The sequence below is a fragment of the Paramisgurnus dabryanus genome, chromosome 6 (assembly GCF_030506205.2).
Source record: "Paramisgurnus dabryanus chromosome 6, PD_genome_1.1, whole genome shotgun sequence".
Lineage (NCBI taxonomy): Eukaryota > Metazoa > Chordata > Actinopteri > Cypriniformes > Cobitidae > Paramisgurnus > Paramisgurnus dabryanus.
Window position 1 is genome coordinate 35,518,170 of NC_133342.1, and position 13,746 is coordinate 35,531,915.

The window sequence follows — 13,746 nt, forward strand, 5'->3', positions numbered from 1 at the left end:
TGTTTCAAAATTCTTCAGAAAGACAAACTGCTAAGAGAGAGCTGGATCTCATACTGTAGTATCACATTGTCAGAGAAAGATCCTTCTGATAAGTGTGCAAAAAATAAATTAATACATAAGTTTTTATATGATGATATTTAAACTTTATTTACTGAACTGATCACCACCAAAGTATCGCACTCTGTTATAACAAACATGTCTTAAACACACAAAGTTATAGCAATCAAACGATTGAACAATACAAGAGTCACGAGTCAAGTTTAACTAAATCAAACACTGATCACAATAGTGGTGACTTTAAATGACACAAAATCTCAACCTAAAGTAAGAAAATGACTCTACCAATAAGATGTAAAAATGCAATTTTAGGTTTCAGACAGAGATGGTGAGAGAGAGGATAACAGCGCTTTTAATTCTGCTTCATTGTTACTTTTTAACACTCTGTAAGATTGGGACAATATATACATCCAGCAGTGTTCATTAAACTCTGGGGATTTCTCTATGTGAGGGCTTACTGGGGGCTAAGTGAGGGCTGCCCATGCAGGGCCAGCGCTAAGGGGCCAACGTTTCGCCAGTGAGCAAACCTGTGCGGGGCCCTTAGGCTATGCCCATACAGGCCCATCGTAAGCTTACTTGCAGGGAACACATCCCAGCGATACAGGTTTCCCGTCCAGCTCAAGCATGTTTCCGCCAGTGGTGTTATAGCCCTGCTTTCACAAACCTTTCTGTCTAATTTCTAACCCTTTCCCCTGCCTGTGTCTCCACTATCGGGCTCGAGCACGAGGCTACCTCCGCTAGGAGCATATGCCCAGACGCCCCTACCTTTTCCCCCTTGTTTTCTTATAATTATAAATCAAACTGGTATGACATACAGCACACAATTCGTAACTTACATCATGTTGCCGGTTGCGCAAGAAATAGACCTTTCTCACAACTTCCGTATTTATGACCGGACTTACGCAATCGTCGCGGAAATCTACTTCCTCCGCAGTCAAGGCAATGTAAAAAGCTGTATCTGTTCCATCAATTCCCTGTTGATGGTGAAGGTATACAGAAGTGGATTCAGGCTATCCGGCGAGACTTATAATGTGTCGTTTTAGTTAACAGTTCAGTAACAGTTATACTCGCTCTCTACTTACCTAGAAATTTATTGACAAATTCTTCATGGAAAAAGTTTTCCTCCATTAGTCGTGTCACATAGCAAATGTAATATTTGGCAAATCCGTTAACGAAGTTTTGTAGACTCTTTGATCCATTTTAAACTTGCCCGGGTTTATGTTTTTCTAGTGTGTTGACGCTTGAAAGGAACTCCGCTTACACGACGATTACGTATTTCCGGTTACTGTGAGAAAGGTCTATAACTTCAAAGCCACATGCACACTGGCAGTGGAAGCAGCTCCTGTTATCCAACAGCTACATTAATTTAATTCCATACTGGGAAACGCGATCGTTTTACATAAGGAACACAACCCGAGCCCATATTGATTCCTGCCCCGTGCTGCAGTTGACACATTGATGTTGTTCCGCTGGCTCGTGTGCGTACCCTGCTCTGGGGTGCTTTTCCCGAGCAACGGCATAACGCGCTGCTAAACCATCATACCGTGCATAGTTGGAGAGGCCAGCTGGCTTGTCATGACTATTTCCCGAAAACATAGCAACTTTGTCGCACATCCGTCGCTGAACTATGTTGGCTCAACAATAAAGTAAATGATGTCAAGACAAATTAATCTGTTCAGATCAATTTAATTTCCTATTATTGCTGTAAACTACATGCATCACATCTAAAGCTTTTGTTGTCACGTTTTAGTTCTCTGTTGTTTAAATCCAAGATTCGTCTTTCATTCGCAAGTTTCCTTCTACGTCACTCATTCCAGGGATTCCCCAGGGTCTTAAAGCTCGTTGTTATGCTCAGTTTTCCAAAAACAGCGCTTCAATTCTGTTTACAACCTTAAAGACATGAAACAGACTTTGTTTATATTTAGATTACGGTTATAGAAATCACTGCATGCTGCTTTCTTTTTGTTTAAAAGCATGATCTACCCAAGTCTACATGTTATACTAACTATAGAACTATACTTCTAACCACAGCCGTCCAACTGATATTTGGACATTTAATGCGGCTGATAAATAACGTCACTGAGCCTGACTAAACTTACCAGCACTTTATTTGAGATCTTTTCAAATAAAAGATCATGCCATTTAATTCAACATGGATGAAAGTGCAATTTTAAATAAATTATTTATTGATAAATAATGTTCTATTAAAGAAGCAAATTTTTTTTTTTGTAGCCTATTGCCATCAATCATAGTTCTTAGAAATAAAATTGAAATCGGCCAAAGCATGTATCAGCCCAGCCAGCAGTGCTTGGTGGGGCAAATGTAGGCCCCATATGGGCTTGCAATATGGGCCCCAAGCTGGGCTTGCACCCGGGTTTCATGCTGGCCCCATCTGACTTAGCCCACATGAACCTTCTGTAGAAACTAAAGCCAATGTGGACTAAACCAAAGTCAAGTATGGGTGTTGTTGGGTTGAAGAAGTGATGAAGTTAATTAGAAAATGAAGAGATGAACGAAGTGATGATTGACCATTAATGATAAACACCTGCTGTTAATAAACAGAATCACTAAAGAAAGATGAACAAGAAGAGAATAAAGACAAAATACCAGCAGAACCACAACAACTACAAAAAATAAATAAACATTTCTTGGTGGAGCTAATGTAGACTGCAAAATCCCCAGTGTTAAATTAACATTAACACTGCTTAATGTTTATATAGATCCACACTACAGAGTGTTAAAAAAGTAACACTTGAAGCATTTTACATCTTACATCTTACTTGTAGAGTTATTTATTAACTTAGGTTTAGATGTTTCATTTAAAGTCACCATTATTGTGATCAGTGGTAGTTTTAGTTGGACTCTTTACTCTGTTTTTGACTTGTTGTTTTCTGGTTGCTGTAACTTGATGTGTTTAAAACCTGTTTGTTATGGCAGGGAAAGAGGCAGAAGTGTCCAGTGTGATTCTATAACGGCGGTGGTGGTGGTTAGGATATAGTGTTGATTTTCATGTAAAAAAACTGATATGCTATTTCAGTTTGCTTACCAAAAATATTTTTTCTGTCAGTAATGTGATACTGAAGGATGACATCTGGCACGCTCATATCAGTTTATCATTTTAAAGAAAGTTGAAATACTGTATAGTTCACAATTAACTGTTGTCCAATTTAGACACCCAAATATAAAGAATCTGAGTATGGATCTCAATAATGGTGCCCATAAAATGAAAAGCTTCATGCTGCAATGCATTCTGGGTATCAATAAATCTTATCAGAACTCCCAGAATGCACTGCGGCATGAAAAAAAAACATGAACATTTTGGCATTTTTCTTTGTCACCATTGTTGAGATTCATACTGTGAGACTTGATGTTCGTGTGTTTAAGTTACACCATGGTTAATCTAAGTACACATTGTTTCAAAATCTTCAGAATGACAAACCGCTTTGAGAGTGCCAGATATCATACTGTAGCATCACATTACTGAGAGAGACCAATACATCTGCTAAATGAGCAAACATTAAATACAGTTTCTAGATGTTCAACATTACGCATCGAACACCATAATAGAAATGCAACATAGTCTCTTCTTTACCATAACAAATACAACACACAAAGTTATAGCAGGCAGAAAAAATAAACAAAGAGTCAAGAGTCCAACTAAAACAACCAATGATCACAATAATGGTGACTTTAAATGAAACATCTAAACCTAAGTTAATAAATAACTCTACAAGTAAGATGTAAGATGTAAAATGCTTCAAGTGTTACTTTTTTAACACTCTGTAGTGTGGATCTATATAAACATTAAGCAGTGTTAATGTTAATTTAACACTGGGGATTTTGCAGTCTACATTAGCTCCACCAAGAAATGTTTATTTATTTTTTGTAGTTGTTGTGGTTCTGCTGGTATTTTGTCTTTATTCTCTTCTTGTTTATCTTTCTTTAGTGATTCTGTTTATTAACAGCAGGTGTTTATCATTAATGGTCAATCATCACTTCGTTCATCTCTTCATTATCTAATTAACTTCATCACTTCTTCAACCCAACCACACCCATACTTGACTTTGGTTTAGTCCACATTGGCTTTAGTTTCTACAGAAGGTTCATGTGGGCTAAGTCAGATGGGGCCAGCATGAAACCCGGGTGCAAGCCCAGCTTGGGGCCCATATTGCAAGCCCATATGGGGCCTACATTTGCCCCACCAAGCACTGCTGGCTGGGAGCATGTCACAATTAAAGTAAAAATTGAATTCTGAATTAGCCAAGGAAATTGGAACCAGTGCATCTTCACTTGAAATCCCCACCTCAAATGCCTCTTTAGATACCATCCTCCAAGCTGTATCCCCCAGAATCCTACAAACCTACCCAACCCCTTGAAAGAGCTTCAAGACCTTCTACTCTTCTTACAACCTGTTTTTCCTGATTTTGTCCCTACTCACCATCTCATTCATATCCTACCTCAATCACCACAAGAACCTCAAAGCCAGCTCCATTAAAGGATACCTAAGTGGAATCCAAAATTTTCCACAAACTTCTTTTTCGGCTCACCCTCTCCAGTAATAGCTAGCACCCCGACATCCACGCTCGTTAGGAATCCAAAGAACCCACCCGTCCTGATGCAAGACAGCCAGTAACCTTAGAAATACTCACCATATGCATCTCCACCCTTTGTCGAGATTTCCAGTCCACCAACACTACCCTCATACTCTACGCAATGTTCATTCTGGCCATCACTTGCAACTTCAATCCAAATAATCACCCAACAGTTTTCAGATCTATCACTTCCGGACAACGATACCATTTCTTATTCCATCAAACAAAGCAAGACAGACCAAGTGAGAAAAGGCCATTCCATTTACATCTTCAACTTCCAAACACCAATTCAACCATACCAGACTCTCCTAGCATATCTACATTCCAGCGACTCCCAGGCTAGATCCACATCAAACCCATCAAACCCTGACTCAAATCGCCAGGTTACACGCTTCCGGTTCCAAAACACCTTAAATCTGTCCTACTCATATCTGGCTTCCCAGCAGACCTCTTCTCCAAAACCTACATTCGATTGAATCGCTCCAACATCAGAGAAGCTCAATGAACCTTCATCAGCGGATCCCACCAGCTCCATCCCACCAGCTCCAAGACCACATAAACTATCAGACTTTATCCACTGCCGCAGCAGTGATGTTTCCTCTGCTCCCGCAGGAGCCCCCCCTTTTTCCCTGCACTCTACTAACCTCCACTGCTATGGAAGTGGTTTCCCTCTGCTCCCGCAGGAGCCCTCCCTTCCACAATTTCTCCACCGCCACAGCAGTGATGTTTTCCTCTGCTCTAACATCAAATCGCTCCCACATCAGAGAAACCCAACAAACCTTCATCAGTGGATCCCACCAGCTCCAAGACTGTATAAACTATTAGACTTTATCCACTGCCGCAGCAGTGTCATTTCTCTGCTCCCGCAGGAGCCCCCCCCCCCTTTTTTCCATGAACTCTACTAACCCCCACTGCCATGGAAGTGGTTTCCCTCTGCTCCCGCAGGAGCCCTCCCTTCCACAATTTCTCCACCACTACAGCAGTGATGTTTCCTCTACTCTCACATCAAACCGCTCCCACATCAGAGAAACCCAATCAACCCTCATCAGCGGATCCCACCAGCTCCAGGACAACACAAACTATAAGACTCTCTCCACTGCCACAGCATTGATTTTCCCTCTGCTCCCGCAGGAGCCAGCTTTTTACTAAAATCCACTGCCGCAGTAGTGGTGTTTTTACCATCTCCCACAGGAGATCTGTTCTCCATTGCTGCAGCGGTGCCATTTTCTCTGCTCCCGCAGGAGCCCTGCTTTTACTAATCTCCACTGCAATAGCCGTGATGTTTCCCCTGCTTCCGCAGAAGCCCTACTCTCCACTGCCGCAGCAGTGACTTTCCTCTGCTCCCGCAGGAGCCCTGTTTCCACCGCCGCAGCGGTGTTGTTTCCTCTGCTCCGCAGGAGCACCGCTTTTACTAACCTCCACTGCCACAGCAGTGATGTTTTCCTCTGCTCCCGCAGGAGCCCTGCTTTCCACAATTTTCCTCCACTGCCGCAGCAGTGATGTTTCCCCTGCCCTCGCAGGAACCTATTTTCACAGTGGTGCCATTTCCTCTGCTCCCGCAGGAGCCCTGCTTTCCACTAATCTCTACCCAGATAGCAAAATTGCTGTGGCCCAGTTCTGGCTCACATCTGACACTTTCATCTGGCCCACCTTTGGCATGGAATGATGGCACTTGAGCGGTCCACTTCTTTTTTCCAGAACTTTGCCACAAGCAAGCCATAGTAATGCCACATGTCAGCCAAGCACAAAGCAAATAATGCAGATCTGACCCAAATCCGGGTAGTAGTTGATCTAAATTCTTGCCCAGATTCGGCCCACACCTGGCATGATTCATGGCACTTGTGTGGTCCACTCCTGTTTAACACATCTCAACCACGAGCAAGCCAGTGTGATGCCACAATCAGAGTATAAATCTCAACCATGGTGACTATTAAATGAAAAACTTCATGCTGCAATGCATGCTGGGTATTAACAAATTACAAATCTCATCCGGGACTCCCAGCATGCATTGCAACATGGATAAATAATTAACTTTTTACAATTTTCTTTGTCACCATGGTTGAGATTCATAGTCTGATTCTTGATGTTTGTACGTCCCAAATATACAGCGGTTAATTTTTGCAAAAGTTTCTATAACTCCTTAATATCAAACTGCTGTGAAAGTGCTGGACTTCATACATATTATTGACAGATAAAAACTCTTAAAAGTAAACCAATTAATTAGATTATGATTGTTACCATTATATACCAACCACTACAGAATTGCAACTTTATTGTAAATAGTTTTACACTACCATAACAAATGTGTTTTATACACACAAAGTAAGGCAACCACAAAACAACTTATAAATAAGTCAAGGGTCCAACTAAAACAAACACTAATCACAATAATGGTGACTTAAAACTAAACAAAGCATCAACATCTAAACCTAATAAGTGAATTTTGCTTTCTACAGCAATATTTTTACTGTTTTCAGAAATAATGTTTTATAAAATAATAAAATGCAATGTTTCTCTTTCATTTACATAACAAGCAAACAAGTCAATATAAAAACAGTTGATATTTAAAACATTTTTGGGAACATGTGAATCACTTTACACTCACACCCACATGAGCCGGTGCTTAATGTGCAATATCTTTGCCCAAACTGGCCCTGATGCTTCTTTATACAGCTGGGCCACATTTACAACATCATATGTGGGCCACTTTAGACTCACACCCACATGAGCCGGTGCTTACTGTGCCACATGTTTGCCAAAACCGGCCCAGATATGTTTTAAAAGGACTGGGCCACATTTGCTACATCATATGTGGGCCACTTTAGACACACGCCCACATGAGCCGGTGCTTACTTTGCCATATCTTTGCCAAAACTGGCCCAGACCTATTTGTAAAGAACTGGGCCACATTTGCTGCAAAATGTGAGGGCCACATTTGGTTGATTCCAAGGTTAGGCCGTTTCTGTTGTGCAGCATTTTTGCCAAAGGTGGCCCACATGTGATTTGATATATTTGGCCCATGTTTGCTATTTTACATGTGAGCCACGTTAGGTTCACATCCCTTTTATTCGGGCCATAAGAAGGCCAGCAGTGCCGCATCTTCGCCTGAAGTGGCCCACATGTGCTTGCTATCTGGGTACTACCATCGCAGTACTGTCTCCTCTGCTCCCGCAGGAGCCCTACATTTCACAATTCTCCACTGCCACAGCAGTGATGTTTCCTCTGCTCCCGCAGGAGCCCTAATTTTCACAATTTCTCAACTGCCACAGCAGTGATGTTTCCTCTGCTCCCGCAGGAGCCCCACCTTTCACAATCTCCACTGCCACAGCAGTGTCACTTTCCCTGCTCCCGCAGGAGCCCTGCTTTTCACAATCTCTGCTCCCGCAGGAGCCCTGTTTTTCCCAACCGCCGCAGCGGTACTATTCCCTCTGCTCCCGCAGGAGCCATGCCTTCTCACAATCTCCACTGCCACAGCAGTGTCACTTTCCCTGCTCCCGCAGGGGCCCTGCTTTTCACAATCTCTGCTCCCGCAGGAGCTCTCTTTCTCCACCGCCACAGCGGTGCTGTCTCCTCTGCTCCCACAGTTTTCCACTGGTCCCGCAGGAGCCCTGTTCTTACAATTTCCCCACTGCCGCAGCAGTGATGTCTCCTCTGCTCCCCCAGGAGCCCTGTCTCTCCACCGCCGCAGCGGTGCTGTTTTCTCTGCTCCCGCATGAGCCCTGCTTTTCACAATTTCCAACTGTCACAGCAGTTATGTTTTCTACGATCCCGCAGGAGCCCCGTTACCTCCCACTTTACATTCAGCAATTTTTGGGGGGACACACACAGTTCCCGGCTGCTGTCCGATGCTAGTTTGCGATCTTTTGGGGGATTGTTCTGGGTTCGGGCCTAAGGCTGAGCCCGGAACCCTCTCCCTGCCAGGAAGCGCTCCGGGCTCAGTCCATTAACGAGCTCGGAGCCCTCTCCTCGGACAGCACGCCAAATACGCATATTAATAACTGTTCTGAATTATTTGTAAGTGTGAACTCGTGAAATGATGTTTTTATTAACAAAGTTCGGGAGGAACACGTTCAAATAATCAACCTAATCACCTCAACTATGACCAGCTGTTGACAGTCAGTAATCAGGTATCCACCTGATTGGCATCAACAGAAACCTATATAGACTGGAAACCAACTCACCCTCATTCCTTGATAGTTTCAGCATCCCTCCACCTCCCCTTCTCCGCACGATTGCCTAAGTCACCTTACTTACCAGAACAGGGGGGATTGTTCTGGGTTAGGGCCTAAGGCTGAGCCCGGAACCCTCTCCCCGCCAGGAAGCGCTCCGGGCTCAGTCCATTAACGAGCTCGGAGCCCTCTCTTCGGACAGCACGCCAAATACGCATATTAATAACTGTTCTGAATTATTTGTAAGTGTGAACTCGTGAACATGTTTTCTGTTAATCACTGACCCAATCACTGCATTCATGCACTTCAACTCTCACACAAACCTGGCTCTCCCTTCTCTCCTTTAGGTCCAATAGCCCCATCTTTTCCATCCCTACCATCTCTTCCAGGCAGACCATTGTGTCCAGGAGTGCCTGGTACTCCACAATGAGCAGGACAGTTTGGTTCACCTCCATGCAAGAGTCCAGACTGAAGCATCAGTAGAAAAATGAAGTACACTGGCGCCATCTGCTGGTTTGCAAAAACGTGAAAGCTTAAAGTAGTTTTACCAGCATATTTACATTCATGCAAATGAGCTAACTTCAAAAGATTAATTAAATTAATAAGTCAATTAAAATGTATTAGGTGTAGTCCGATTAGCATTTAAAAAAAAACTTATTTTATAAAATACTTTGTGTTCATACAGTGAGAAAAATTTGATTCCCTGCTAACATATTTTAACTTATTTTATAAGTTATAGCAACTCATCTATACTCAAAATAAATAGTTTGAAAAATTTAGATAACTAAATAAAGGAATTTAAGGCTGCAAATAATTTGTTACAGTGTATAAATCAGCATGATTTCTGGCTCCCAGGTGTTTTTTATTCAGATAAGGAGCTGATCCACAAATGAAAGAAACACAAAATAACACAAAATCAATCTACCTCAGCCTGGGGCTCGATGCAAGATCTCAAATCTGAATCATCTGATCATTGTTATATTATTTGGCAAAATACATCAGTGGGCAAACTTACAAAATCAGCAGGGATCAAATATTTTTTCCTCAGTGTACATAGAAAGCATGCTTGCCAATAAATATCTTTGAGTCATTTTCCATCGGTTAAAAACAAAAAGATGTTTTTTTCTGAAAAATATGTCACATCTGAAATTGTATGTAATGTTAAAAACATATATATGAGATGCTTTTACAAAATGTTGTGAATAAACATTGAGAAATGCACCAATAATAGTGTCTACCAGATACGTTACATATTTAACTCTATACATGCAGGTGACTATTATATTAGGTTAGCAGATTTAGAGAGATTAAATGGTTGTTTTATTTAACAAATATCCACAAAATCCAGCTGCATTCTCAGTGCTGCAGATTAGTGTGACATCTGAGTCAGGGAAAAGATGCATAAACAAATTGTATATAACAAATACAGTGTCATGCAATCCACATTTAGTTACCTCTTATATCAGCAGTAATTTATTTCAATAAATACATTTTACAGAATAAAGTTTTAAATATCAACTGTTTTTATATTGACTTGTTTGCTTGTTATGTAAATGAAAGAGAAACATTGCATTTTATTATTTTATAAAACATTATTTCTGAAAACAGTAAAAATATTGCTGTAGAAAGCAAAATTCACTTATTAGGTTTAGATGTTGATGCTTTGTTTAATTTTAAGTCACCATTATTGTGATTAGTGTTTGTTTTAGTTGGACCCTTGACTTATTTATAAGTTGTTTTGTGGTTGCCTTACTTTGTGTGTATAAAACACATTTGTTATGGTAGTGTAAAATTATTTACAATAAAGTTGCAATTCTGTGGTGGTTGGTAAATAATGGTAACAATCATTATCTAATTAATTGGTTTACTTTTAAGAGTTTTTATCTGTCAACAATATGTATGAAGTCCAGCACTTTCACAGCAGTTTGATATTAAGGAGTTATAGAAACTTTGGCAAAAATTAACCGCTGTATATTTGGGATGTACAAACATCAAGAATCAGACTATGAATCTCAACCATGGTGACAAAGAAAATTGTAAAAAGTTAATTATTTATCCATGTTGCAATGCATGCTGGGAGTCCCGGATGAGATTTGTAATTTGTTAATACCCAGCATGCATTGCAGCATGAAGTTTTTCATTTAATAGTCACCATGGTTGAGATTTATACTCTGATTGTGGCATCACACTGGCTTGCTCGTGGTTGAGATGTGTTAAACAGGGGTGGACCACACAAGTGCCATGAATCATGCCAGGTGTGGGCCGAATCTGGGCAAGAATTTATATCAACTACTACCCGGATTTGGGTCAGGTCTGCATTATTTGCTTTGTGCTTGGCTGACATGTGGCATTTCTATGGCTTGCTTGTGGCAAAGTTCTGGAAAAAAGAAGTGGACCGCTCAAGTGCCATCATTCCTTGCCAAAGGTGGGCCAGATGAAAGTGTCAGATGTGAGCCAGAACTGGGCCACAGCAATTTTGCTATCTGGGTTGGCACTCCATTTATTTATTATATTTATTCTTAGCTATTTTTAAATAACTTTCAATTACTTACTGGTTTAATGTAGGAGCCCAGATGACAGCCAATGTCTGATGCATAAAAGTCAGCAAAATCACAGATTCACTGAAATGAGTCTTCTTGATATAAGACTGATCGGGGTCCATGTATTGATGTGTAAAGTGTTGTTGCCCAATATTAATACGCTACTCACACAATGTGCGCATGTCTGAAAATAAAACAGAGCAACCCTCTCACTTCAGAAATGAGAGAAATAACATTGGATGATATATAGCAGATGTTTTAGTTTTGTGGCAGTGTAAAAGCCATTTTAACAATTTGTTGAGGTTCAGCTGTCTTCAGATGCTTTTAGCACAGATATTCAAACATCAAATATCTCATATTTTTGGTGATATACTGTACTTCATTTTATTTTATTTTTCATATGTAACACTATTGAGAAAAATGATTTGTTAAACTATTCATTACATGTTGCTGTTACTTTTGTTGAAAGAAAATTAATTTTAAAGTTAAAGGCGCTCTATGCGAATTCACTCGTTTTAGACCATACATTTTTTTTGTTTTTTGCCTGTCCGCTGATCAAACTGTAAAAAAATGCGATCTCTGTAGACAGCCCAGGCTCTACAAACTTCAATATAAACACAGTGGCCAAACCTGCACCACAAAACAAAACAAAGTGTTCAAGCCAATAAACGCCAAGAAGGATTTGGGGGTTGGGTTTGGGCGCGTTCATGAAAGCACAGAAGGTAGTGGGAGGAATTAACTACGCTCAGCTTGTTTGAAAACACATTTCAAAAAACAACACACAGATTCGCTTCCCAGATAGCAAGCACATGTGGGCCACTTCAGGCGAAGATGCGGCACTGCTGGCCTTCTTATGGCCCGAATAAAAGGGATGTGAACCTAAAGTGGCTCACATGTAAAATAGCAAAAATGGGCCAAATATATCAAATCACATGTGGGCCACCTTTGGCAAAAATGCTGCACAACAGAAACGGCCTAACCTTGGAATAAACCAAATGTGGCCCTCGCATTTTGCAGCAAATGTGGCCCAGTTCTTTACAAATAGGTCTGGGCCAGTTTTGGCAAAGATATGGCAAAGTAAGCACCGGCTCATGTGGGTGTGTGTCTAAAGTGGCCCACATATGATGTAGCAAATGTGGCCCAGTTCTTTTAAAACTTATCCGGGCCGGTTTTGGCAAACATGTAGCACAGTAAGCACTGGCTCATGTGGGTGTGAGTCTGAAGTGGCCCACATATGATGTTGCAAATGTGGCCCAGCTGTATAAAGAAGCATCAGGGCCAGTTTTGGCAAAGATATTGCACATTAAGCACTGGCTCATGTGGGTGTGAGTCTGAAGTGATTCATATACCCAGCTAACAGAAAAAAGTTCTAAGAACGTTCCCTGAAAGTTCCCAAAAATGTTTTAAATATCAACTGTTTTTATATTGACTTGTTTGCTTGTTATGTAAATGATAGAGAAACATTGCATTTTATTATTTTATAAAACATTATTTCTGAAAACAGTAAAAATATTGCTGTAGAAAGCAAAATTCACTTATTAGGTTTAGATGTTGATGCTTTGTTTAATTTTAAGTCACCATTATTGTGATTAGTGTTTGTTTTAGTTGGACCCTTGACTTATTTATAAGAAGTTCCATGGTTGCCTTACTTTGTGTGTATAAAACACATTTGTTATGGTAGTGTAAAATTATTTACAATAAAGTTGCAATTCTGTGGTGGTTGGTATATAATGGTAACAATCGTAATCTAATTAATTGGTTTACTTTTAAGAGTTTTTACCTGTCAATAATATGTATGAAGTCCAGCACTTTCACAGCAGTTTGATATTAAGGAGTTATAGAAACTTTGGCAAAAATTAACCGCTGTATATTTGGGACGTACAAACATCAAGAATCAGACTATGAATCTCAACCATGGTGACAAAGAAAATTGTAAAAAGTTAATTATTTATCCATGTTGCAATGCATGCTGGGAGTCCCGGATGAGATTTGTAATTTGTTAATACCCAGCATGCATTGCAGCATGAAGTTTTTCATTTAATAGTCACCATGGTTGAGATTTATACTCTGATTGTGGCATCACACTGGCTTGCTCGTGGTTGAGATGTGTTAAACAGGAGTGGACCACACAAGTGCCATGAATCATGCCAGTTGTGGGCCGAATCTGGGCAAGAATTTATATCAACTACTACCCGGATTTGGGTCAGATCTGCATTATTTGCTTTGTGCTTGGCTGACATGTGGCATTTCTATGGCTTGCTTGTGGCAAAGTTCTGGAAAAAAGAAGTGGACCGCTCAAGTGCCATCATTCCATGCCAAAGGTGGGCCAGATGAAAGTGTCAGATGTGAGCCAGAACTGGGCCACAGCAATTTTGCTATCTGGGTTAG

At 40.7% G+C, this 13,746-nt stretch overlaps 1 protein-coding gene across 3 annotated transcripts in view; it reads right to left on the reverse strand.

Moving 5' to 3' along the window:
- The window catches only part of LOC135767445 (mannose-binding protein A-like), a 31,881-nt gene extending 19,736 nt beyond the window's left edge, over positions 1–12,145 (reverse strand). For 2 of the 3 annotated variants that reach the window (XM_065277165.1, XM_073815007.1), the window contains exons 1-2: positions 11,371–12,145; positions 9,142–9,328 (exon numbers count right to left, since the gene is read on the reverse strand). In XM_065277165.1, coding sequence (XP_065133237.1) covers positions 9,142–9,325 — 184 coding nt within the window. In that variant the 5' untranslated portion in view covers positions 9,326–9,328; positions 11,371–12,145. The remainder of the gene's footprint in view (positions 1–9,141; positions 9,329–11,370) is intronic. The other variant, XM_065277167.1, reaches the window with a different exon arrangement.
- Between the last annotated feature and the right edge of the window lie 1,601 nt (positions 12,146–13,746).